At 44.8% G+C, this 23,728-nt stretch overlaps 1 protein-coding gene across 1 annotated transcript in view; it reads left to right on the top strand.

Annotated features, from left to right (window-relative positions):
- Positions 1-23,728, top strand: part of si:dkey-22o22.2 (neural-cadherin) — a 94,522-nt gene that overhangs the window by 69,488 nt on the left and 1,306 nt on the right. Inside the window, exons 25-39 of the mRNA XM_033980683.1 lie at positions 1,046-1,278; positions 6,347-6,612; positions 7,299-7,510; positions 8,023-8,150; positions 8,507-8,580; positions 9,208-9,319; positions 9,961-10,141; positions 11,405-11,568; positions 11,682-11,846; positions 12,135-12,246; positions 13,174-13,354; positions 14,571-14,821; positions 17,057-17,214; positions 17,798-17,952; positions 18,192-18,354. Of these exons, the coding sequence (XP_033836574.1) occupies positions 1,046-1,278; positions 6,347-6,612; positions 7,299-7,510; positions 8,023-8,150; positions 8,507-8,580; positions 9,208-9,319; positions 9,961-10,141; positions 11,405-11,568; positions 11,682-11,846; positions 12,135-12,246; positions 13,174-13,354; positions 14,571-14,821; positions 17,057-17,214; positions 17,798-17,952; positions 18,192-18,354 (2,555 nt within the window). The remainder of the gene's footprint in view (positions 1-1,045; positions 1,279-6,346; positions 6,613-7,298; positions 7,511-8,022; positions 8,151-8,506; positions 8,581-9,207; positions 9,320-9,960; positions 10,142-11,404; positions 11,569-11,681; positions 11,847-12,134; positions 12,247-13,173; positions 13,355-14,570; positions 14,822-17,056; positions 17,215-17,797; positions 17,953-18,191; positions 18,355-23,728) is intronic.

Genomic DNA, 23,728 nt, shown 5'->3' with positions numbered 1-23,728 from the left:
CCTTTCCTTCCCTCTCCATCACCCCTCCTCTCCCTCTCTCCCTCCCTCCCCCTCCCTCCATCTCTCCCTCCCTTTCCCTCCTCTTCCTCTCTCCCTCTCTCCTTCTCTCCCTCTCTCCCTCCCTCCTTCTCTCCTCTCTTCTCCCTCCTCTCTCTCCTCTTCCTCTCTTCCTTCTCTCCCTCTCTCTCCTGTTCCTCTCTTCCTCCTCTCCCTCTATCCCTCCCTCTACCTCTCCTCTCCCTCTCTCCTCTCCCTCCCTCCCTCCCTCCCTCCCTCCCTCTACCTCTCCTCTTCTTCTCTCCTCTTCCTCCTCTCCCTCTCACCCTCTCCTCTCCCTCTCCTCTTCCTCTCTCCTCTCCCTCTCTCCTCTCCCTCCCTCTCCCTCCCTCCCTCTCTCCCTCCCTCTCCCTCCCTCTCTCCCTCCCTCCTTCTCTCCTCTCTTCTCCCTCCCTCTCTCCCTCTCCTCTTCCTCTTCTCTCCTATTCCTCCTCTCCCTCCCATCCTCTCCTCTCCCTCTCCTCTTCCTCTCTCCTCTCCCTCCCTCCCTCCCTCCCTCCCTCTCCTCTTCCTCTTCTTCTCTCCTCTTCCTCTCTCCCTCCCTCTCCCTCCCTCCCTCCCTCCCTCCCTCCCTCCCTCTCCTCTCCCTCTCCTCTTCCTCTCACCCTCTCCTCTCCCTCTCCTCTTCCTCTCTCCTCTCCCTCCCTCTCCCTCTCACCCTCTCCTCTCCCTCTCTCTCTCCCTCTCTCCTCTCCCCCTCCTCTCCCTCTCCTCTCCCTCTCCTCTCCCTCTCACCCTCTCCTCTCCCTCTCCTCTTCCTCTTCCTCTCTCCTCTCCCTCCCTCCCTCTCCTCTTCCTCTCTCCTCTCCCTCCCTCTCCCTCTCACCCTCTCCTCTCCCTCTCCTCTTCCTCTCTCCTCTCCCTCCCTCTCCCTCTCACCCTCTCCTCTCCCTCTCTCTCTCCCTCTCTCCTCTCCCCCTCCTCTCCCTCTCCTCTCCCTCTCCTCTTCCTCTCTCCTCTCCCTCCCTCTCCTCTTCCTCTCTCTCAGATGTGACACATCTTCAGTTCTTCGGCCCTGTCCTTGATCAGAGCCTGTTTGCTCGTCTGTGTGGAGCTCTGTCAGACCTCCTCCACCTCCCCCCTGACCACGTGGACATCTTCTCCCAGTCCGAGGCCTCTCTCCCTGGACACACGGCTCTGGACCTCTGGCTCTCTGCTCGTGGACCCTCGTATCTCAAACCAGAGAAGATACTCGGATACATCAGTGCGTACAAGGACAAGGTAAAGACATACTGCAAAGTGCATTCAGCGGTCTGATAGTGTCTCGATACTAAGGAATAGACTCGATACTCGATACCGATACCACAATGATAATCAAAACTTTCTTTAGACAATATATTCTGATTTTCAACATTAAATGGTAGGACTTTCTTTTTTATTCCCATGTGTCTTATATCTTTGTAATCTCTTGACTTCTATGGGGTATTAAAGAGGGGTATTTGACTTTTATGGGGTATTAAAGAGGGGTATTACACTTATATGGTGTATTAAAGAGGGTTATTACACTTCTATGACGTATTAAAGTGGGGGTATTTGACTTCTATGGGGTATTAAAGAGGAGTATTACACTTCTATGGGGTATTAAAGAGGGGTATTAGACTTCTATGGGGTAATAAAGAGGGGTATTACACTTCTATAGGGTATTAAAGAGGGGGTATTACACTTCTATAGGGTATTAAAGAGGGGTATTACACTTCTATAGGGTATTAAAGAGGGGTATTACACTTCTATGGGGTATTAAAGAGGGGTATTACACTTCTATGGTGTATTAAAGAGGAGTATTACACTTCTATGGTGTATTAAAGAGGGGTATTACACTTCTATAGGGTATTAAAGAGGGGGTATTACACTTCTATAGGGTATTAAAGAGGGGTATTACACTTCTATGGGGTATTAAAGAGGGGTATTACACTTCTATGGTGTATTAAAGAGGGGTATTACACTTCTATAGGGTATTAAAGAGGGGTATTACACTTCTATGGGGTATTAAAGAGGGGGTATTACACTTCTATGGAGTATTAAAGAGGGGTATTACACTTCTATGGGGTATTAAAGAGGGGGTATTACCCTTCTATGGGGTATTAAAGAGGGGGTATTACACTTCTATGGGGTATTAAAGAGGGAGTATTACACTTCTATGGGGTATTAAAGAGGGGTATTACACTTCTATGGGGTATTAAAGAGGGGGGTATTACCCTTCTATGGGGTATTAAAGAGGGGTATTACACTTCTATGGGGTAATAAAGAGGGGTATTACACTTCTATAGGGTATTAAAGAGGGGGTATTACACTTCTATAGGGTATTAAAGAGGGGTATTACACTTCTATAGGGTATTAAAGAGGGGTATTACACTTCTATAGGGTATTAAAGAGGGGTATTACACTTCTATGGTGTATTAAAGAGGGGTATTACACTTCTATAGGGTATTAAAGAGGGGTATTACACTTCTATGGGGTATTAAAGAGGGGTATTACACTTCTATGGTGTATTAAAGAGGAGTATTACACTTCTATGGTGTATTAAAGAGGGGTATTACACTTCTATAGGGTATTAAAGAGGGGGTATTACACTTCTATAGGGTATTAAAGAGGGGTATTACACTTCTATGGGGTATTAAAGAGGGGTATTACACTTCTATGGTGTATTAAAGAGGGGTATTACACTTCTATTGGGTATTAAAGAGGGGTATTACACTTCTATGGGGTATTAAAGAGGGGGTATTACACTTCTATGGGGTATTAAAGAGGGGTATTACACTTCTATGGGGTATTAAAGAGGGGGTATTACCCTTCTATGGGGTATTAAAGAGGGGGTATTACACTTCTATGGGGTATTAAAGAGGGAGTATTACACTTCTATGGGGTATTAAAGAGGGGTATTACACTTCTATGGGGTATTAAAGAGGGGGTATTACCCTTCTATGGGGTATTAAAGAGGGGTATTACACTTCTATGGGGTAATAAAGAGGGGTATTACACTTCTATAGGGTATTAAAGAGGGGGTATTACACTTCTATAGGGTATTAAAGAGGGGTATTACACTTCTATAGGGTATTAAAGAGGGGTATTACACTTCTATAGGGTATTAAAGAGGGGTATTACACTTCTATGGGGTATTAAAGAGGGGTATTACACTTCTATGGTGTATTAAAGAGGAGTATTACACTTCTATGGTGTATTAAAGAGGGGTATTACACTTCTATAGGGTATTAAAGAGGGGTATTACACTTCTATGGGGTATTAAAGAGGGGTATTACACTTCTATGGGGTATTAAAGAGGGGGTATTACACTTCTATAGGGTATTAAAGAGGGGTATTACACTTCTATGGGGTATTAAAGAGGGGTATTACACTTCTATGGGGTATTAAAGAGGGGTATTACACTTCTATGGGGTATTAAAGAGGGGGTATTACACTTCTATGGGGTATTAAAGAGGGGGTATTACACTTCTGTGGGGTATTAAAGAGGGGGTATTACACTTCTGTGGGGTATTAAAGAGGGGTATTACACTTCTATGGGGTATTAAAGAGGGGTATTACACTTCTATGGGGTATTAAAGAGGGGTGTTACACTTCTATGGGGTATTAAAGAGGGGGTATTACACTTCTATGGGGTATTAAAGAGGGGGTATTACACTTCTGTGGGGTATTAAAGAGGGGTATTACACTTCTATGGGGTCTTAAAGAGTAGAACACCCCCAGCATGTTCTCACTGCAGAGTATCTAAATAGATATCTTCATGGAGACAAGCAGGTGGCAGACCTTCTACCAGAAAATGTACATAGAGCATCTTTAAAGGGTAGTCCAATGTAAACAAGGACAAGCAACAAGAAAGACTAGACCAGGACTGAACCAGGACTGAACCAGAACTGAACCAGGACTGAACCAGGACTGAACCAGGACTGAATCAGGACTGAACCAGGACCAAACTGGAACAGAACCAGGTCTAGAGCAGGATCCTGTCCATGTGTGTCTCATGTGACAGGAGGAGGCTGTGGGGTTAAGTGCTGAACATCTGGCCCTGGTGTAGGACACATGTTTAATGCATGTTACACACATACATTTATAGAACTGATTTAAAGGAAAAAACACAGAGCTAGAGAGTGTGAGGGAAGGGCATCTGACACACTCACCTCTCAGCAAGAAGATCCCAGGTTCAAATCCTAGAATACATAAGGTGTTTCCTGTGTGGAGTTTGCATGTTCTCCTCCTGTCTGGGTGGGTTTCTTTCATAGTTTCACTGCATACGGACATAGCTAACCTGCTAGCATTCCAAACAGGAAGTGAGCATGGGCTCCTTTGACTCCAATTCACTTTCTATTGACAGCTCTTTCTGTAACTGCTGTTGTCAGACTCGTTATTTTCATCGTAAAATGTTCGTATTAACCCGTATTATTAATAAAGAGTGTTTTTATTATCATGGTGGTATCAGAATCGGTATCGAGTATTGATGCATAAATGTTTACTGTTTGGATCATAAACTTGTTCCACATCAGCATTAGGCTCTGGTGCTGTCGCCTTGTTTCTCTCACAGTTTGAAATTATTTGTATCTTTGGTTTTGTTGAGATGTAGGATTGTTTTTCGATGTCAAAGTGTCAAAGGTGTTGCCGACTTTTGAACCAAACGAGAAGAAAACAAAGATTCAGACGCAAAACCTGTCAAAAGCAACAAGAAGAAAGAAAAGAAACAAAAGATGAAGGAAGAGGAGAGGAACAGAAACCAGGACTGAACCAGGACTGAACCAGGACTGAACCAGGTCTAAACCAGGACTAAATCAGGACTAAACCAGGTCTAAACCAGGACTGAACCGGGAATGAACCGGGACTCAACCAGGACTCAACCAGGACTAAACCGGGACTGAACCAGGACTGAACCAGGACTGAACCAGGTCTAAACCAGGACTGAACCAGGACTGAACCAGGTCTAAACCAGGACTAAATCAGGACTAAACCAGGTCTAAACCAGGACTGAACCGGGACTGAACCAGGACTGAACAGGGACTAAACCAGGACTAAACCAGGACTAAACCAGGTCTAAACCGGGACTAAATCGGGACTAAATCGGGACTGAACCGGGACTGAACCAGGACTGAACCAGGACTGAACCAGGACTGAACCAGGACTGAACCGGGACCGAACCAGAACTAGACCAGGACTAAATTAGAACTAAACCAGGACTAGACCAGGTCTAAACCAGGACCACTCTGTGTTTGCTGACTGGATAAAAGTCGATGTAACACGCTCAGCTCTGTCTGTGGGAGAAAATGAAATATTAACAGATGAAACGTTTGAAGTTCCTCATTTTTATTTTCATGTTTTGAAATTCTCCAAACACTGGATTTGTGCCTCAGACGCACTGACAGACTGTGACAACACATGAGACGCAAGGAAACAGGAAAAACAGAGGAGAGAGTGACAGAACACTGCTGTCAGGAGAAGAAGAGAGAAGAGGGGGAGAGGAGAGAGAACTAACAACACACACTGCTGTCAGGAGAGACGGAGAGAAAGGGAGAGGAGGGAAGTGAGAGGAGAGAAGAGAAAGGTAGAGGAGAAGAGGGGAGATAGAGAAGCGGGAGAGAAGGGGGAGAGAGGGCGGAGGAGAGAGAACTAACAACTGCTGTCAGGAGAGAGGAGAGGAAGAGAGAGAGGGGGGTAGAGGAGAAGGGGAGTGGAGAGGGAGGGAGTGAGGGGGAGAGAGAGGGGGGAGGAGGGGAAAGGAGGGGAGAGAGGACAGGGAGAAGGAGAGAGAGAGAGGGAGGAGAGAGAGAGGGTGAGAGGAGAGAGGGTGAGAGAAGAGGGTGAGAGAGAGAGGGATAGAGAGAGGGGGAGAGTAGTGAGAGGGAGGAAAAGGAGGGGGGAACTAACAACACACTGCTGTCAGGAGAGAGGAGAGGGAGGAAGAGCGGGGAAAGAAGGGAGAGGAGAGAGGGAAAGGAGAGGAGAGAGGGGGGGGACTAACCACACACTGCTGTCAGGAGAGAGGAGAGAAAGGGAGAGGAGGGAAAGGTAGAGGAAAGGAGGGGAGTCAGAGAAGAGGGGGAGAGAGAGAGGGAGAGGGGGAAGAGAATCGAGAGGGAGGAAGAGGAGGGGGGGAACTAAAAACACACTGCTGTCAGGAGAGAGGAGAGGGAGAGAGAGAGGAGGAGGGGAGTGAGAGGAGAGGGAGAGGGGGAAGAGAAGTGAGAGGGAGGAAGAGAAGAGAGGGGGGAATGAATCAAACACAACTCCAAGTCCGTCAGTGATTAGTTACCAGCCCCTTTAAACCCTTGTCCTCTCTCTCTTCTCTCAGCTGGAGTCCTCTCTGGGCGTGTCTCTGTCTCCGCTGGATGACTGCCCCCTGGTGGACTGCTCTGGCGGCTGCAGTACAGAGGTGGACTTCAGTCTAGACCCGGTGTCGCTCGGGTCCGGTGCCGTGGTTCTGGTCTCAGTTAAACCCACAGTGAAGACTCAGTGTGGCTGTAGATCCAGAGAGCTCACCCACACATCCTGCTCCTCCTACCCCACAAACCCCTGCCTGAACGGGGGCAGCTGTTACGACGGGCCCCTGGGATTTAGGTGAGGACAACGAAGCTCAGCCTTTAATCTGAGCTTTGTTTTAACACAATCTGACCATAAACAACTGAATTATCTGAACTACAACAGATAAACTGATTTGTGCTGTCTCAAATAACATTACACAATCTAGCTAGCATTGTTCAACAGTTTTTCAGTTAATCTTTCTCACCTTTTTATTGACAATCAAACACCTAAACAGGACCGTGATTCTAAAAACTCTTTTGGCAGTGTTACCTGTTGTGTGCACTGTGTCACCATGGTAACTGCTGGACATTCTATTGTAAACACACAGGCAGGACACCCCCAGCGTGACGTCGTAGCAGTCGGAGAGATGTAAAGAGCGACATGAGGCTGGAGTTCTAAATAGGAACATAACAATAACTGTTGGTTGTTGTATCAACCAGCATAATGTGATAGTGCATCGTCCAAAGTCTCACAATAATATCACAATTGGTGGTTTTGTCTCTGGGTTAAACCTGCACACCTGTAAACTCCACACAGACACAGAGAGAACACGCAAACTCCACATACACACCAGGAGAATATGCAATCTCCACACATCAGGCAGAACCCGGAGCCTTCTTGCTGTGAGGCGAGTGCTAGCAGCTTAGCCGCTCTCCCATCCTGCACTATTAGGTGTAATGCTCGTGTTGTCCTGTAGGTGTAATGCCTGTCTCTCACTGTAGGTGCCGCTGCCCCCCTCTCCTGGACGGCCCTCGTTGTGAGCTGACTCGTATCTCGTTTGGAGGTTCTGGTTTCTCCTGGTTTCCTCCTGTCCGGCTCTGCTCCTTCAGTCGTGTGTCCGTGGAGTTCCTCTCTGAGACGTCCTCTGGGCTGCTGCTGTACCAGGGCCCCCTCAGCCCAGCGCAGGGAGAGGGCCAGGGCTTCATGGCTCTGGGTCAGTGCTGCTGTTACAGGGATTTATTTTGTGCTGGACTAGGATGCAGAACGCACCTAAACATGTCAAAGAATGAGAAAACATCACATCAGTTAAAAAAAACAACAACAAAAAACAAATGAACCTCAGTAAGACATGCATCAACTTTTGAATCTGTAGCTTCAGCTCACTTTGGCTGTATGCTAGTCAGCTCTCACTCTGATTGGTCAGAGAGGTCACATGGTACAGGAGCCCACTCTCTTTGCACAGGAGCAGATCAGTACTCCACATGGTCAGTGCACCACAATCACTGGATTTACCTAGTTGCTAAAGGCTAAACTAGCTCCACACTCCACTGAGCTTGGCCCATTGACTCACACTAGAGGCCATGTTTAAACCCTGGGGCTGGGGCAAGACTCTTCTCCCATTCACCCATTTTAAGTAGAAGTGTAAAAGTCAAATGTACTTTCTAAGACAGATTTAAAGTGTGCTATTACATGAATATTTGTCCTTGTTCTGTTGCTTCTCCTCAGAGTTGATCGAAGGCGTCGCTGTCTTCAGTCTAAACTTGGGATCAGAGACAATGACTCTGGCTCTGTCCTCTGAGTCTGCAGTGCGAGACCGAGACTGGCACAGGCTGGACATCCTCATACAGCGGGAGGTGAGGGAGGTCAAAGGTCACTAAATAAATGGACACAACTAACCTGCTAGCCACTGTGTTCAAATCTGAAGTGAGCATGGGCACGCTTTGGCCCTCTCTCTGTATCTGCTGCTGTCAGGCTCGTCATTTTGGTCTTACAACTTTGGTTTTAACCCATTCTACATGATCCTGGGTTTTTTATTTAACTATTTTGTCCCTAAATTAAGATATGAACGTTAATAACAGACTAATCGGGTGTCTTCTTTCAAATTAGTCACTGTAACTGCTCTAGCCTCGATGAGCTTCATTTGGAGCTGAAGCTGTGGATGATGTCACAGTCAAACCCAAAAGAGTGACATGACTTTGTTCTGTTTCAGTTTGTGGAGCTGAGCCTGGACCAGTGCAGTGACTCTGGCTGCAGAGTGAGCGGACATGTTACTGGAGAACACAGGTACAAATGCATCTAAAACTAAAGAGGTAACTGATTAGCAAAATGTGACATTGGAGGGTGAATGAAAATGAACCCATATGTTTTACAAATTGTTCTTTGGCTAGAATAGATGGCTTATGGACGAGGCATCGGTCGCTATTTTGAATGTAACAATGCTCTGCGTCCTGTAGCTTTAAATCAACTAAATAATAAGCAGTGTTGTCAGTTTTTCAGAGAGCAACTAGCAATAAAGCATAGTTAACGTCAAAACCGCTTTAAAATGTGAATTATCGGCTATTTGTATTTGTGTTTCAGTATTTACTGGGTTTATTATCATGAAACAGACTTGAAAAAGACAAAAATCACTTCTTTTAAACCTACCAACTGTAAATTTTGTTTTTTGTTTTGTTCTTTTTTTTTTACCAGTAGATTACATATGCAAAAAAACCCGTTACCCCCTCCCTTGTCCCCTCACCTGACCCCTCCATGGTAACTAATGAATATTCAGCCATATACTTTTTTTAAATTAATTCAGCCATATACATACATGTAGAAACCCCCAGCGTGATGTCACTGCAAAGAATAAATACATTTAAAAAAAAAACTTTTTCTAAAACAGCTCTGAACCCTCCTGTTCCCTGTGTGCAGGCTGCTGGGCGTGTGGCTCCCCCTGCAGGTGGGTGGGGTGAAGCACTTCTCTCCTCTGCACAGATACACCAGCTTCAACGGCTGCATCAGGAACCTCGTGGTGAACTCAGAGGTGAGAGATTAAAACTCCAGTGGTTAGCTCTTACCTCACAGCAAGAGCGCTCTGCTTTCAATCACGTTCTAGAAATTGTGTCATATTTCAGATGGAGGGCAGGGGCCTATATGACCCTACAGAAGATTCACTGTTTTTGAAAGATAGGCCCAGTAATTACAGAGATAATATTAATCATAAAACATGTCAACAAATCTGCAGTCTGATGGTAAAAGCCAAAGTTAAATCTGTCAACTGGACAAAACGTTGTAGGAGTGAAGATGTTTGGCTGCTCATCCAAGTCGCTTCTTCAGTTCTGGTCAGATTACTGCTGGACACTGCCTTATATCTGTCTGAAGGGAGGAGCTAACTACACTGAAACTGTAAACAGATATTCTTTACAGTTTCAGCCTCCATTCAACGTTTAATGGCCCCATTGACTTGCTCTATTACTCTCTTTGTTTACTCTGTTTGCTTTGGGTCTGAGGGTGGAATTATAAATTGGGGATGGGTGATGCAGTCTGATGGTTCTGACCTGTCTCCAGCTCAGGTTAAACTCGAGGTATTCTACAATGTGCTGATGTCACATGAACACAATCTGTCTGTGTGGAGTTTGCATGTTCTCCCTGTGCACTGGCTGTATTCGTTCTTGTGTGCCGCAGGTGTATGATCTGGCTTCTCCAGGGGAAAGTCTGGACTCGTACCCAGGCTGCAGGCTCACTGACGGGGTGTGTCTGACCGCAATAGGCCCCTCTTGTGGAGAACACGCCTCCTGTTTGTCCCAATGGGGCTCCTTCAGCTGCGACTGCCACCCTGGATTCACCGGACACAAGTGTGAGACAGGTGAGAGAGACAGGAGCCTGAGGAGAAGAGCCAGAGGAGCAGAGCTAGAGGAGCAGAGTCAGAGGAGCAGAGTCAGAGGAGTAGAACCAGAGGAGCAGAGCCAGAGGAGCAGAGACAGAGGAGACAGAGACAGACGAGCAGAGACAGAGGAGCAGAGCCAGAGGAGTAGAACCAGAGGAGTAGAACCAGAGGAGCAGAGACAGAGGAGCAGAGACAGAGGAGCAGAGACAGAGGAGCAGAGACAGAGGAGTAGAGCTAGAGGAGCAGAGTCAGAGGAGCAGAGTCAGAGGAGCCAGAGGAGCAGAGTCAGAGGAACAGAGGCAGAGGAGCAGAGCCAGAGGAGCAGACAGGAGCAGAGCTAGAGGAGCAGAGCCAGAGGAGCAGAGCCAGAGGAGCAGAGAGGAGCAGAGCCAGAGGAGTAGAACCAGAGGAGCAGAGCCAGAGGAGCAGAGCCAGAGGAGCAGAGCCAGAGGAGCAGACAAGAGCAGAGCTAGAGGAGCAGAGCCAGAGGAGCAGAGCCAGAGGAGCAGAGCCAGAGGAGCAGAGAGGAGCAGAGCCAGAGGAGCAGAGCCAGAGGAGTAGAACCAGAGGAGCAGAGCCAGAGGAGCAGAGCCAGAGGAGCAGAGCCAGAGGAGCAGAATCAGAGGAGCAGAGCCAAAGGAGCAGAGTCAGAGGAGCAGAGTCAGAGGAGCAGAGCCAAAGGAGCAGAGTCAGAGGAGTAGAGTCAGAGGAGCAGAGTCAGAGGAAGATGGATCGGATCAGGAATATGGCCTTAGTTTTGGTTTTAACATTATGTTTAAAATTTTACAAACACTCTTGCTAGTTTTGTAATTTTGGTGAAGTTTATAGTTTGACTTCCTGGTTGGACACAGACAACAGATGTGACATACATAGAGGTAATTCTGTTAACTGTTACCTAGTAACCATAATGTTAATAAAAAGATGACACCCTTATTTTTTTATTTAATGTTTGAACTGTCAAAAAAAAAAAAGTCTTGTGTATAAAGAGTTCCTGCATTTTGGTTGGAGTTTTCTTTGTGACAGAGGCAGAAGGCTTCAAGTTTAGACCTTGGCCCTTCTTCCTGTATTTTTGTACTTTTCTCATTTTTTTTTTTCTCGCAAACTTCTATTTCACTGATGTAATGTGATAAATACTTAACACAGGTACTATCACACCAAACCAAGTCATAATTAGAAAAACATGAAAATCTGTCACACTGAGTAGAGTAGAACGTTTTAAACCATCCTGAATGTGATGTGCAGTGGTTCCAGAGTTCTCATTGGACGAGGACAGTGTGGTGCGGCTCCAGCCCAGAGGGGGCGCTGATCCTCGGAAAACATCTGTCCAACTGCTGCTGAGGACCAGAGAAGAACATGGGACCATTCTGACGGTGGAGACACGAGACGGACGGCACATGTGTGTGGAGGTGAGGACTGAACCAGGACTAAACCGGGACCAGGATCTATGGAGCGTTTTTATGAATTAGTTTGGACTCTTCAGACTGACTTCACTTTCTCGTCTCTTTGCTCCTCGCTGCAGGTCAGAGGTGGTCTCCTCTCTGTCCGCGCAGACCTGGGATTTGGACCTCAGACTCTGGTTCTTCCTGGAGTCAGAGTGGATCTGGGAGAGTGGATCTATGCCGAGCTCCACCGTTACGATTCCCGCCTCACCTTGCAGCTGGAAGGGGGCGGGGGGAGCAGGGAGGTGGAGGGAGAAGGGGGAGAGAGCAGCAGGGGGGTGAGAGGAGGAGGAGGAGCGGTGGAGATGAATCAAGTCACCGTGACAGTGGGCAGAGGAGAGAGAGGAGACAACGGGACTACAGGGTTTCAAGGTATTGACTATAGCTACAACTGAGTACTTATTTGAATATATGTCATTGTTTCACAGATAAGACTCCTCAAAATCAGCTCATTCGCACCAATCACTCTGGACACTAAATCTGGAGGAGCTGTCACTCCTCATGTAGAAGTCTTTTGTGCTGTGGTTGTTTAGTTTCCCCAATGTTTCTTCTGCACCAACAAGAAAGACGCGCAAATTCAGGTTTACAGTCGGCTGTTCACCTTCATCTTAGAGAAACACATGACTTATTTGAAGACAGTGACATGTAGATTTTAAGCAGGGAGAAGGGCTGGTCTGAAAGAAGGGTGAGGAAGATCAAAAAGAGACAGAGAGAATCCTTTGAGAATCCTTTCAGAAATGGAGACTTAAGGTGTAATCTGCCCATTCAAACGATAATCAGAGAGGCTGGCAGAGAACAATAGGGTTAAGTAAATATAATATAGTTAAAATTTTCAGTTTCAGGCTATAACTCCTCCCTCAGAACTACTCTAGTCCCTCTCCTCTTAGGGCACGTGTGTCAAACTCAAGGCCCAGAGGCCAAATGTGTGGAGAAGGTAAATTAAAAGGCATGACTGTTATTTTAAAATAATAGTTAGCCTTTAAGAAAAACAACAAATTGTCCAATAATTAAAATGCTGTAATTACAACAGAATACGTTCACAAAAGCCACAACCAAAAAACATCCGCCAGTAAAACTTTTTCAGAGGGTGTGTTTTTGAAGCAGAGCTGAAGGTCTGTGAGCAGCTGTGCCCCGACCAGATACACACTTAAAAATGTTAGTTTATCAGGAGATTCCAGTTACATACACATGTAATATTTGCAACTTGAATAAGTATTTATTATTTATTTATTTAACAAGTTAAAAAGTATTACATGCATTTATTTTACATGACATTTGGTTACATTTAGTGACATTTATACTGCCGCACAGTTACATCTGGCCCATTTTGCTGAAGTGGTCCTCAGTGATGAGTTTGACGCCCTTGTCTTAGGGCCATATAGATTCTAGCTCCTCAGACCAGTGCCTTCAGATTGATAATGTTTGTTGAAACATCTTGGTCAAAAACATTGTCAAAATGACTAAGTTTGTATCCATTTCTCCAGAGACTCAATATATTGCCCATGAATAATCTTTGATGAATAACTTTGATCTGCGGTATTGAATCTGACGGCTGTTGTGTTCTTGTTGAAGGCTGCCTGAGGGACCTTCGATTCAACGGCTTGCTGCTTCCTCTGGACGGGCGGGGCTCAGAGGGCGTGGCCGTGCTGGAGAACAGGGGCGTGTCCTCAGGCTGCCACAGCGAATCATGTCGCTCCATTTCATGCTCCGGCCCCCTACGCTGTGTGGATCTGTGGAGAAAACATGAGTGCAGGTGAGTCTATGGTCACACTGGGATAGATTATTTAAGTACGTGAGTGAGTGTGACGTCACCCACAGCGTTCAGCTCCAGCCAAATGAAACTCACCGAGGCTAGAGCAGTTATAGCGGCCAATTTGGAGCAGAGTTTCATATTTGGAATTCCAACTGCGAGTATCATAGCAACCAAAGAGCCGATCCAAAGCTGAAAGTAATGCCCCTTCCTGCTGGTTTAATAGGGAGCAGGCGCTTAGCAACACTGTCAATCAAAACTGCTGCTAACGCTATCAGGAGTGATCTTGAGGAAAGAAGGTGCCTGATTTGTCTTTTATTAATGTTCATGTCTTAATTTAGGGATAAAATAGTGAAATAATAACATTAGGATTATGTAGAGCTGGTTAATACAAATATTTTAAGGTCAGAATGACAAACCTGCAGTTACAGAGAGAGGGCCCACAGGTTTTCAATAGAAAGAGAATTGTAGCCCAAGTCGATAGAGCCGGAATTGCTCACTTCCCATTTGGGACATGCTGGCTAGTGTGATAGCTGTGTCCATGACTCCATACACAGTCTATGATTTAAACTAAGCCCAGGAAAGTTCAGCTCAAACCAAGATGCCCCATGAAAACTATAAATGTTTTCATGCACTTCTTTGTCGGGCTGTTGACATTTAATCATTAAGGTAATCAGTAGGTCGGGTTCTCGTCACATGAGCAAATTGTAAAATCTCTAGTTTAACCTGAGCTGGAGGCAGGTCAGAACTCTCAGGTGGAGTTTGCTGTAACTGTCAGGTGCAGATGTGTTGACCTGGTCTGTAATTTCTGGGTCTATGCACATGAAACAAAAACTGGCACAAAGACGATCTTCTCTGTCATTATAAATAAACAAAAGTCACATGATTTTCTTCACAACAGCTTCATAAAATGGTGCCATTATTCAACCCTAAACACATGATTGTTGTCAGTTGAAAGGACTTTAAGGCATAAGATTAATTTGACCAGTTTGTAGAGCCAATCCCAAACAAATAATGAGAAGGTTCAACATTTGTGGATCAGAAGTTTGGAGATTTCTTCAAAAACAGTGAATCTCTCATAGAGTTAAATAGGCCCCGCACAACAGATTAAGACTATGACTTGTACTCCTCTGTGTGCTAAACTGTTTTGATGTCTTGTATTTGTGCAGTTTAAATCCGATGCATCATGCCCCCATTTCATTCTGCCTCCATTTCCCAGATGCCCCGGCTCTCAGATGCTGCTCTCTGATTCGTTGGGTCGCCAACGCTGTGTCCCGTCGCCGTGCCGACCGTCCTCCTGCCGCCGCGGCTCTGTGTGTCAGCCCCTGTCTCCCGAGCACTTCCTGTGTCGCTGTCCGGATGGGGTCAAAGGTCAGCGGTGCGAGCTGGGGTTACTGAGGGGTCACCGCACGGCAGCACTGAGCCCGAGCTCCATCCTCGCCATCAGCATGTGCCTGCTCGTGTTTCTCGGTAAGAATCACCATAACAAAAGGATCAGCAAAACAAAAAAAATATTTAAAATAAACTAAAAGTAAATAAACAGAAACTAAACCTTCCACCAGACATAATCCATCTAATTCTGTCAGAAGTGAAGATTTGAAGTGTGGCTTAACGATTAAAGGTTTAGGGAAAAAAATCACAAAATGTTCGTCACATAGATCGATCTTGAGTTTCGATTCTGAAGTACATTTGAGTAATCTTTAAGATGGCAGGTGGCTGCGCAGCACTCATGTTTCACAGGAACAAAGTTCCTGGTTTGTCTCCCGGGCCTTTCTATGTGGTACATGTGTCTGTGTGGAGTTTGCATGTTCTCCCTGTGTCTGTGTGGAGTTTGCATGTTCTCCCTGTGTCTGTGTGGAGTTTGCATGTTCTCCCTATGTCTGTGTGGAGTTTGCATGTTCTCTCTGTGTCTGTGTGGAGTTTGCATGTTCTCCCTGTGTCTTTGTGGAGTTTGCATGTTCTCCCTGTGTCTGTGTGGAGTTTGCATGTTCTCTCTGTGTCTGTGTGGAGTTTGCATGTTCTCCCTGTGTCTAGGTGGGTTTTCCTCTGGGGACTCTGGTTTCCTCCATTAACCCAAAACATTGTCCAGCTGAGGTCGTCCTGTCCAAGACCAGCTCAAGATCTGGAGATGATCCCACTGCTCCTGACAGATTTAACCCAGAGACACTGAAGGACAGGTCAAATACAGAGACACATTTCTTTAGGGGGACAATAAAATTTAGCCTTTCATCTGTTGCTGATCATTTTAAACAAAAGGAACTTAATACGTCTAACATAACTCCTCTCTGACTCTGAGTTTAAGCCGGACTGAGCTGAGACTTTGTGCTTTCTGTCTGTGGTTAAATAATGCCATTATATAACAAATAATAAGTACATTAGAGTCAAACACAACACTTTTAATTTGGCCGGTCAAAAAATACAAAATTAAAATAGGAAATTGCCTTTTAAATTTTAGAAAACAACATGGGATTGTCACTTTTTAACAAAAAAAAAAACAACAACAACATGACAATTCTTCGAGTGGTTTTATTCGGAAAAAGTCTAAATGCCCTTGTGCCACCCATTTACCACCCATGTGTCACCCATGTGGTGTTAGAAGATAGAGATTTTGTCAACATAGATCAATTATTGACATAAAAATGCTAACTCTAACTCTGAAAGCCAATAAATAAAATATGTTCAAATAATGAATGTGACAATTTGTCTAATAATAAAACTTTTTATTTTTAAACATTTGTGTAAAATATGTAATATCTAATTATAATTAAACATGTTGGTAGAGACAAGCAGACACTCTCCCCCTTCTCCTAGAAATGTTTTTGCTGTACATGGAACATGGCAGTGATGCGTGACTCTGGTCTCGTTTCACAGATAAAGTCTGTTCAGTTCTGTTCAGTTCTTGTGTAACTGTTCCCTCTCCATTGACCACAGCTGACACACAACATTATGTAAACAACATCAGAAAAACAAGTCAGTACGGCCTCTAATGTCCTCTCTTATTTTAAAACTTCCAATATTTCCAAAAACGTTTCTTTTTTTTACAGTGTGTGTTTCCCAAACACCTGCAGTGAGGTGTGATCTTCTCACGGAGTCTTAATCAAAACAACACAGTGGATTTGTATGTACCAATAAAGGAGGGCTCCCCCTGCTGGAGAGTGAAGCAGTGCGAACACAGCTAAATAAACATTAGGTCTGGGGTTTGCAAACTGTTCAGACCTGGACCCTGAAAACAACTGTGCGACCGATCCATGAACACCCCTGCTAAATGAATAATCCCCCCCCCCCCCCCCCCCCCCCCACACACACACACACACACACACTAAAATACATTGCAGTGTGTGCGACAAGTTTGAATGATTCTCTCATTTTGAATTAATCTGGAGGACCTGTCTTATATTTTTTTTTTTGTCAAATAATCATTTCTGTGACAGACATCAGAGGAGCTTTGTGCCAGTGTAAAACATGGTTGCTAGGAATTCTCTGCTGCGACGTCACAACTGACAACTAGGAAGGAAAAAAATAGCAGAGGTGATTTTATGAAAAGAGGATGTTAAAGCAATACTTCACACCATTCTCCATGAAGATAGATGTTCTTCAGTGCAATATAAACCAAAACATGACCTCTGTGCTCCTCTGTGCTCCTCTGTGCTCCTCTGTGCTCCTCTGTGCTCCTCTGTGCTCCTCTGTGCTCCTCCTGTCCTCTAGGGGTGCTGGTGGCTGTGACTGTGTGGAATCAGAAGGGAAGCAGGAACAAGTTCAGGAAGCGCTGCGTTTACCATGTCCCCCCAGAGCACGAGAGCTGGGAGGGCATCCGGGAGAATATCCTAAACTACAACGAGGAGGGAGGAGGAGAGCAGGACCAGGTGCTCCTCTGACCCTCTTCTCTGCTCCTCTGACTCTCTGCTCTCCTCCTCTGACCCTCTGCTCCTCTGACCTTCTCCTCCGGTCCTCTGACCCTCTGCTCCTCTCGCCCTCTCCTCTGACTCTTTCCTCTGCTCCTCTGACTCTCTTCTGACCCTCTACTCGTCTGACCCTCTGCTTGTCTGACCCTCTGCTCTCCTCCTCTGCTCCTCTTGCCCTCTCCTCTGACTCTCTCCTCTGCTCCTCTGACCCTTCCCTGCTCCTCTGACCCTCTCCTCTGCTCCTCTGACCCTCTCCTCTGTTCCTCTGACCCTCTCCTCTACTCCTCTGACCCTCTCTTCTTCTCCACTGACCCTCTCCTCTGTTCCTCTGACCCTCTCCTCTACTCCTCTGACCCTCCCTTCCTCTCCTCTGACCCTCTCCTCTGCTCCTCTGACCCTCTCTTCCTCTCCTCTGACCCTCTCCTCTGACTCTCTGACCCTCTCCTCTACTCCTCTGACCCTCTCTTCTTCTCCTCTGACCCTCTCTTCCTCTCCTCTGACCCTCTCCTCTGACTCTCTCACTCTCTCTTCTCCGTTTCTTCAGAATGGTTATGACATCTCAGAGTTGAAGCGTCCTCTCTGTTCGAGTTTGTCTCAGTCTTCTTCTTGCACCACGGCTCCTCTGCTGCGCTCCTCCCCCGGGTCACAGGAGGAGGTGCACTGTGGCGCCCCCTATAGGCTGCACCACCTGCAATCTGTGTACGCCCACCTGAGCTCCGAGCCAAAGACCCAAAACCAGAGCTGGACCAGGGGGCACAGGTGAGGACTGAACCAGGACTGACCCAGGACTAAACCAGGACTGAACCAGGACTAAACCAGGACTGAACCAGAACTGAGCAAGGACTGGACCAAGACTATACTAAACCAGGATGGAAATACACCTACATCAGTTTTTTTGTGATGAAATGTCTGGGTCAGTGCTGCCCTCTTGTGTCCAGGACGCACGTGGACTTCCGGAGTTACGTGACGCGGATTGTTTGGGAGGCAGATCACCACAGCGCCGCCTTTCCTCCAGATACACTACACGTCTGGAGAGAGGAGGGAGCCGGGTCCAGTGCGGGCAGTCTGAGCTCGCTGGGGTCAGACATCAATGAGAGAGGAGCAGAGGAGGAGGAGGAGGAGAGGAGGTGAAGACGAGCAAGAGGAGAGGAAGAGGTGCAGAAGAAGAGGAGCAGGGGAGGGGGTCTGAGCTCACTGGGGTCAAACATCAGGGCCGCAGGTACAGCTTTAGTTCAATACGTGAAATTAAAGAGGGAGTATTCTGCAAAAAAAAAAAAGACTTTCTGGCCCCGGGGAAGACCCAGGACACGACTCGACCTGCCCCCCCCCCCACTCGGCCCCAGATAAGTGGAAGAAAATGGATGGATTTTGGAGGTTTCTCTCATGTTATAATGTTGTTCCCTCATCAAAAACACGTGCATGTTTGAGTAATCTAGCGATCTCTCCCAGGCCCTATTCAAACCCAGCAGTACGAACCTGTACAGTGCTCCGCCCACAAGAGTACGTCATCCATGCTCAGCCATTTCCATAAATATACAAAAGCGGAATACAAAAAAATGAGTTTAGCTGTGAAATGATTCAAAGATGAATCAGATGAATCAGACTTTCCAAATATGATTCATCGCGATTAATCACAATGTGCACTGGTTTTAATGTTGCAATCTAATTTGAAGCATTTTAAACATTTTTTTAATGAAAATTATCTTAATTATTCCACAAATCTAATTTAATTATAGGCAGTTGGGCTTTAAAATAATGAATGTCTGGATTTAATGCTGAACATTTGTGAGCTGCAGGTTAATGTACATGAGAGTTCTGGTTTTATGTGTAACTGTAAACACATTTAAAGAGCACGTGTGATTGGTCAAAACGGACCGTGTGATTAATCTGCGTTCGTTCATGGATGATTCGTCAGTTAGTTTAGTCATATATGTCAACACAGATAGCCCCAAAAACTTTCACTACAACTTCACAAACCTGATGTGATGTGCTGTAGTTTCATTAGTGCGATGCAGCTGTGTGTGTTGTGATAGTGCTCTGAAGGGGGAGCGCAGAGAGCAAAGGGAGGAGAGACTTATAAAACTTGTATAAAAGTTATAAAACGCTGTAACGGGGTGATATAAATATGTTATGTGTTACAGTTAATACTCCGTAGAAGTAAAATACCCCAGATCATGTTGAAGATATGCAAAATGGTCAGGTATTTGGTTTGTCTTGAGAAAATGGCCCAAAAGCTGCAGAAATAATAGATTTAAAAGAACTAAAACTGCAGTAACATCACAGTCAAGCAGGACAAGAACCAGAAGAACTATGAGCACTTACCCCGGTGTCGACCACGGACCTAAACACCAGAGGGCAGAGCTTCATCGACTGAAGCAGCTTTACATTTGGCCACACTTTCCTTCACACACACTGTTCATAATGATACTTTTATTAGCCTTTATGATGCAATATGAGTGCTTCAAGACAAAAACTGTAAATTTAAATTCCCAAGACATTTATGTTAAAGTCTCTGTACCTTTTTAGCAACTTTAAAACATAAAAAACAAATTTTAAACAGTCTGCAATGGTCCAAACTTATCACTTACCATATGCATTCAAAACATCCTAACTATTCACCCTGATGAGTTTATTTGCGTTTTTGACAACTTTTGCAGACCAGAGTGAAGTTGCTATAACAGTAAAGCTTACGACAAGTAGCATGCTAATAGTGCACATCCTGATCATCCAATAAAACGCTTTATAATTAGACGCGGACAGTACACAGTGGACTTATTTTGGCCTCAAGAGCTGCTTATACAATTGATCGTCATCATTCCCTGGGGGTGTGATGCTAACTGTAGGCACTACTCTGTCTGACGCTCTGTTACTTTAATCTGAGCTTTATTTTGACACAATCTGACCATAAGGAACTTATTTATCTGAACTACAACAGGTGAGCTGATCTGTGCTGTTAAACAAGTCGCTCTCAAATAACGTCACAGTCACACGCTAGCTAGCATTAGCATTAGCCACTTTCACCTTTTTATGTAAAATCAGACTCCTAAACAGGACCACGATTGCTCGGATCAATCACCGGCTCCTGAAAATGTGCTCTTTAAATCAATTTTGTGTTTTTTTCTTGAGTTTTCAGACTTCAGTGTTTGCTAATGTATGCGCTGTGTCTCCATGGTAACTTTTCACCATAGACATAAATGCAGAACTCCCCAGCATGATCAATGAGTTTGTACTGCTCAGATACATTGGAAAAATCAGGTAGTGGGCCTTTACATGTTTACAATGCATTTGAACAATCAGCTGTATCTAAATGACCTTCTCAGACTCCCTGTAGCGCTGACCCATCCCGAGCCAGAGGAGCACACGCCAGTACTTCTCACACTGTAAATATTATTAAAGAGATTATTTTTTATACTCTTTGTCCCTCTGCTCTTCCTGTAAGACGCTTGTGAAATCTGTGTTCCTCGTTCCATGTTTACAGGTGACGTAAAGCAGGTTCCTCTCAGTTTCGTTTAAAGGGCCCGTATTAGGATATTTTCTGATCTGTTATAATGTTGTTTCCTGATCACAAACAGACCTGGAGTCCACCTTGTGATGTCACATACAGGAAGTGCTCCACTCCATACAGTTTCACTAGAATCATTTGGATCATTTTAGCCCTGGAATTGCCAAGCTCTACTGAACTAAAGGTAAAAGGAAGTTGTTAAATTGAAAAGTACCACTTCATGACATCACAAGGTGGAACAGACATTTTGAGCTCTGGAGATGTAACAGACTAATAATAAAGTGTGACTCAAACATGTGTGAATGAAACAAAACACAACCCCAAGGCTGTTTCTGAGGAGGGAACAGCATTGTAACATGGCAATAACATCTCTCTCTAACATCTGCAGGTTCCGTACTGCAGCTTTAACTCTTTACTCATTCAAATCCACTAATGCTGCCATTACAAAGCAGCAGGTTATTCTTGCATTTATGATATAGAGAGGTCTCTGCTTTACCATCACCTTCTGTCACTCAAGCCTTATCAGTATTCCCTGAAGTGGACAATCACAGAGATTAGAATTATACAACTAAATATTCAGGTTAAAACCATAGACTGTATACAGTATATAAATGGACTATCAAATAGGAAGTGAGTGTCAAGCGGTTCCTTCAAACTCTGGTTGCAATTGAAAATTCTCTCTGTAGCTGCTGCTGTCAGACTCATCGACTCATTTTGGTCTTAAATGTTTGTATTAACCTGTTCTACATGATCCTGGGGTTTTTGTTTCACTATTTTGTCCCTAAATCAAGATATAAACATTAATAACAAATCAATTAGCCTGCAAGCATTAGCAATCAATTTGATTGACAGCAGACGTTTCCTTCTACAGCCTCCATGAGGGTCACTTCCTCAGTCCACTTCCATTATACAGTCTGTGGTTTAAACAGAGGTGGGTAATTACATTTACTTGAGTAATCTGTATTTTCAGAGTACTTTACTAGCAGCATACTTCTGCTCTTACTTGAGTAACAGTTGTGTTCCTCTTCCCACTGTGAGTGAGTCTAAAGTGACTTGAGTTTTATGTTGACTATAAAATGATCTGAACAGTTGTGTTTCTTGCAGCTCCTTCAGATGTGATTTAGTTTGGTTCATTTTTGTGTCTGTTTGACTTATTTCATATTTTGTCACATTCACTTCAAATTATAAATCAGATGTTACAACTACTTTGTACTTCTACTTGAGTCATATTATTTTGAAGTACCATTACTCTAACTTCAGTACAGTTTTTGGCTGTTCTACCTCCTCTGGGTTTATATGTCCATGTCTGTTTCAGTGTGAAACTATGCACCGAGCCACAGAGGCTGATGCTTTTGTGCACATGTGAAATGTCTGTGTGTGTGTGTGGGTGTGTGTGTGTGTGGGGGTGTGTGTGTGTGTGAGACTCCAGTGTAAATGTACATGTTTTCTAGCCCGACATGGACCGCTCCTTTTGTAAGACTTTTAATAAATGACTCTTCCCTCTCTCTTTGTACAGATGTGGACGTTATTTTAGACCTGATTTTGTCCTGTGTTTAGTCCTGGTTCAGTCCTGGTTTAGTCCTGGTTTAGTCCTTGTTCAGTCCTGGTTTAGACCTGGTTTAGACCTGGTTTACACTTGGTTTAGTCCTGGTTTAGTCCTGGTTCAGTCCTGGTTCAGTCCTGGTTCAGTCCTGGTTTACACTTGGTTTAGACCTGGTTTAGTCCTGGTTTAGACCTGGTTTAGTCCTGGTTTAGACCTGGTTTAGACCTGGTTTAGTCCTGGTTTAGACCTGGTTTAGACCTGGTTTAGTCCTGGTTTAGACCTGGTTTAGAACTGGTTTAGACCTGGTTTAGTCCTGGTTTAGTCCTGGTTTAGTCCTGGTTTAGACCTGGTTTAGACCTGGTTTAGACCTGGTTTAGACCTGGTTTAGACCTGGTTGTGGTGTGTTGTGCGTGTTTAGCGTCTGCAGATAAAATAATGTGTTTAATGTTTTGTTTCAGTCTTTGTCATGTCTGTGGTGAGCTCCTCGGGGTCATGATCTGACGAGGCATCACAGATATTTTTAGATATTTTCACAGATGTATTCACAGGTATATGTGCTACTTTCTTTTCATACATTCTCACATTTCTTCTCTTTTCCAAAAATGTCATGTAGGGTTTGCAGAGCTGTCAACAAAGCAAAACGAGGATGCTTCAAAATAAAACATATTTAGTGGAACGATTTCATAATTCCACACATCTGACTTCATATATTTCATGTCGTCTGTGTGAATGAAAATGTACAAAGTGTTAAACATAAAGACAAAAGTGCAATAAATGAGAGGTGTTCAAACTTTTGACTGGGAGTGTATACACACACAAACTACATGGATATATGTAGATGACCTTTTGACCTGTGGCCATAAGGTCATGTGACCGCACTGATTTTGCACAGACAGGATGTCTCAGTCAACTCTTCACCTACAGAAGTAACACACAGGAAGCACAGGCCTTATATGGTGTGTAGGAAACGAGAAAACGAAAATACAGTTTACAAAAAACACATCCAACGCCAAATCTCCAAAAGAACATGCTTCACTGCATCATTCCAAGACTGACCTGACCCTAGAGCAAGACACTACACGAGGTGAGCAGTACAGGTACTCTGTTACACTCACACTGTTACGCTCACACTGTTACGCTCACACTGTTACGCTCACTCTGTTACGCTCACTCTGTTACGCTCACTCTGTTACGCTCACTCTGTTACGCTCACTCTGTTACGCTCACACTGTTACGCAAGAGCAAGACACTACACGAGGTGAGCAGTACAGGTACTCTGTTACACTCACACTGTTACACTCACACTGTTATGCTCACTGTTACACTCACACTGTTACACTCACTCTGTTACACTCACGTCACTTTGAAAAGGAATTGTACTTTTCAGAGTACTTTTCCAGTAGCATACTTTGCAGTAACAGTGTTTTTAT

The sequence above is a fragment of the Periophthalmus magnuspinnatus genome, chromosome 16, assembly GCF_009829125.3.
Source record: "Periophthalmus magnuspinnatus isolate fPerMag1 chromosome 16, fPerMag1.2.pri, whole genome shotgun sequence".
In the NCBI taxonomy this organism is placed as follows: domain Eukaryota; kingdom Metazoa; phylum Chordata; class Actinopteri; order Gobiiformes; family Gobiidae; genus Periophthalmus; species Periophthalmus magnuspinnatus.
Note: the sequence above shows the minus strand (reverse complement) of the source record. Positions and strands in the feature narration are given on the sequence as shown.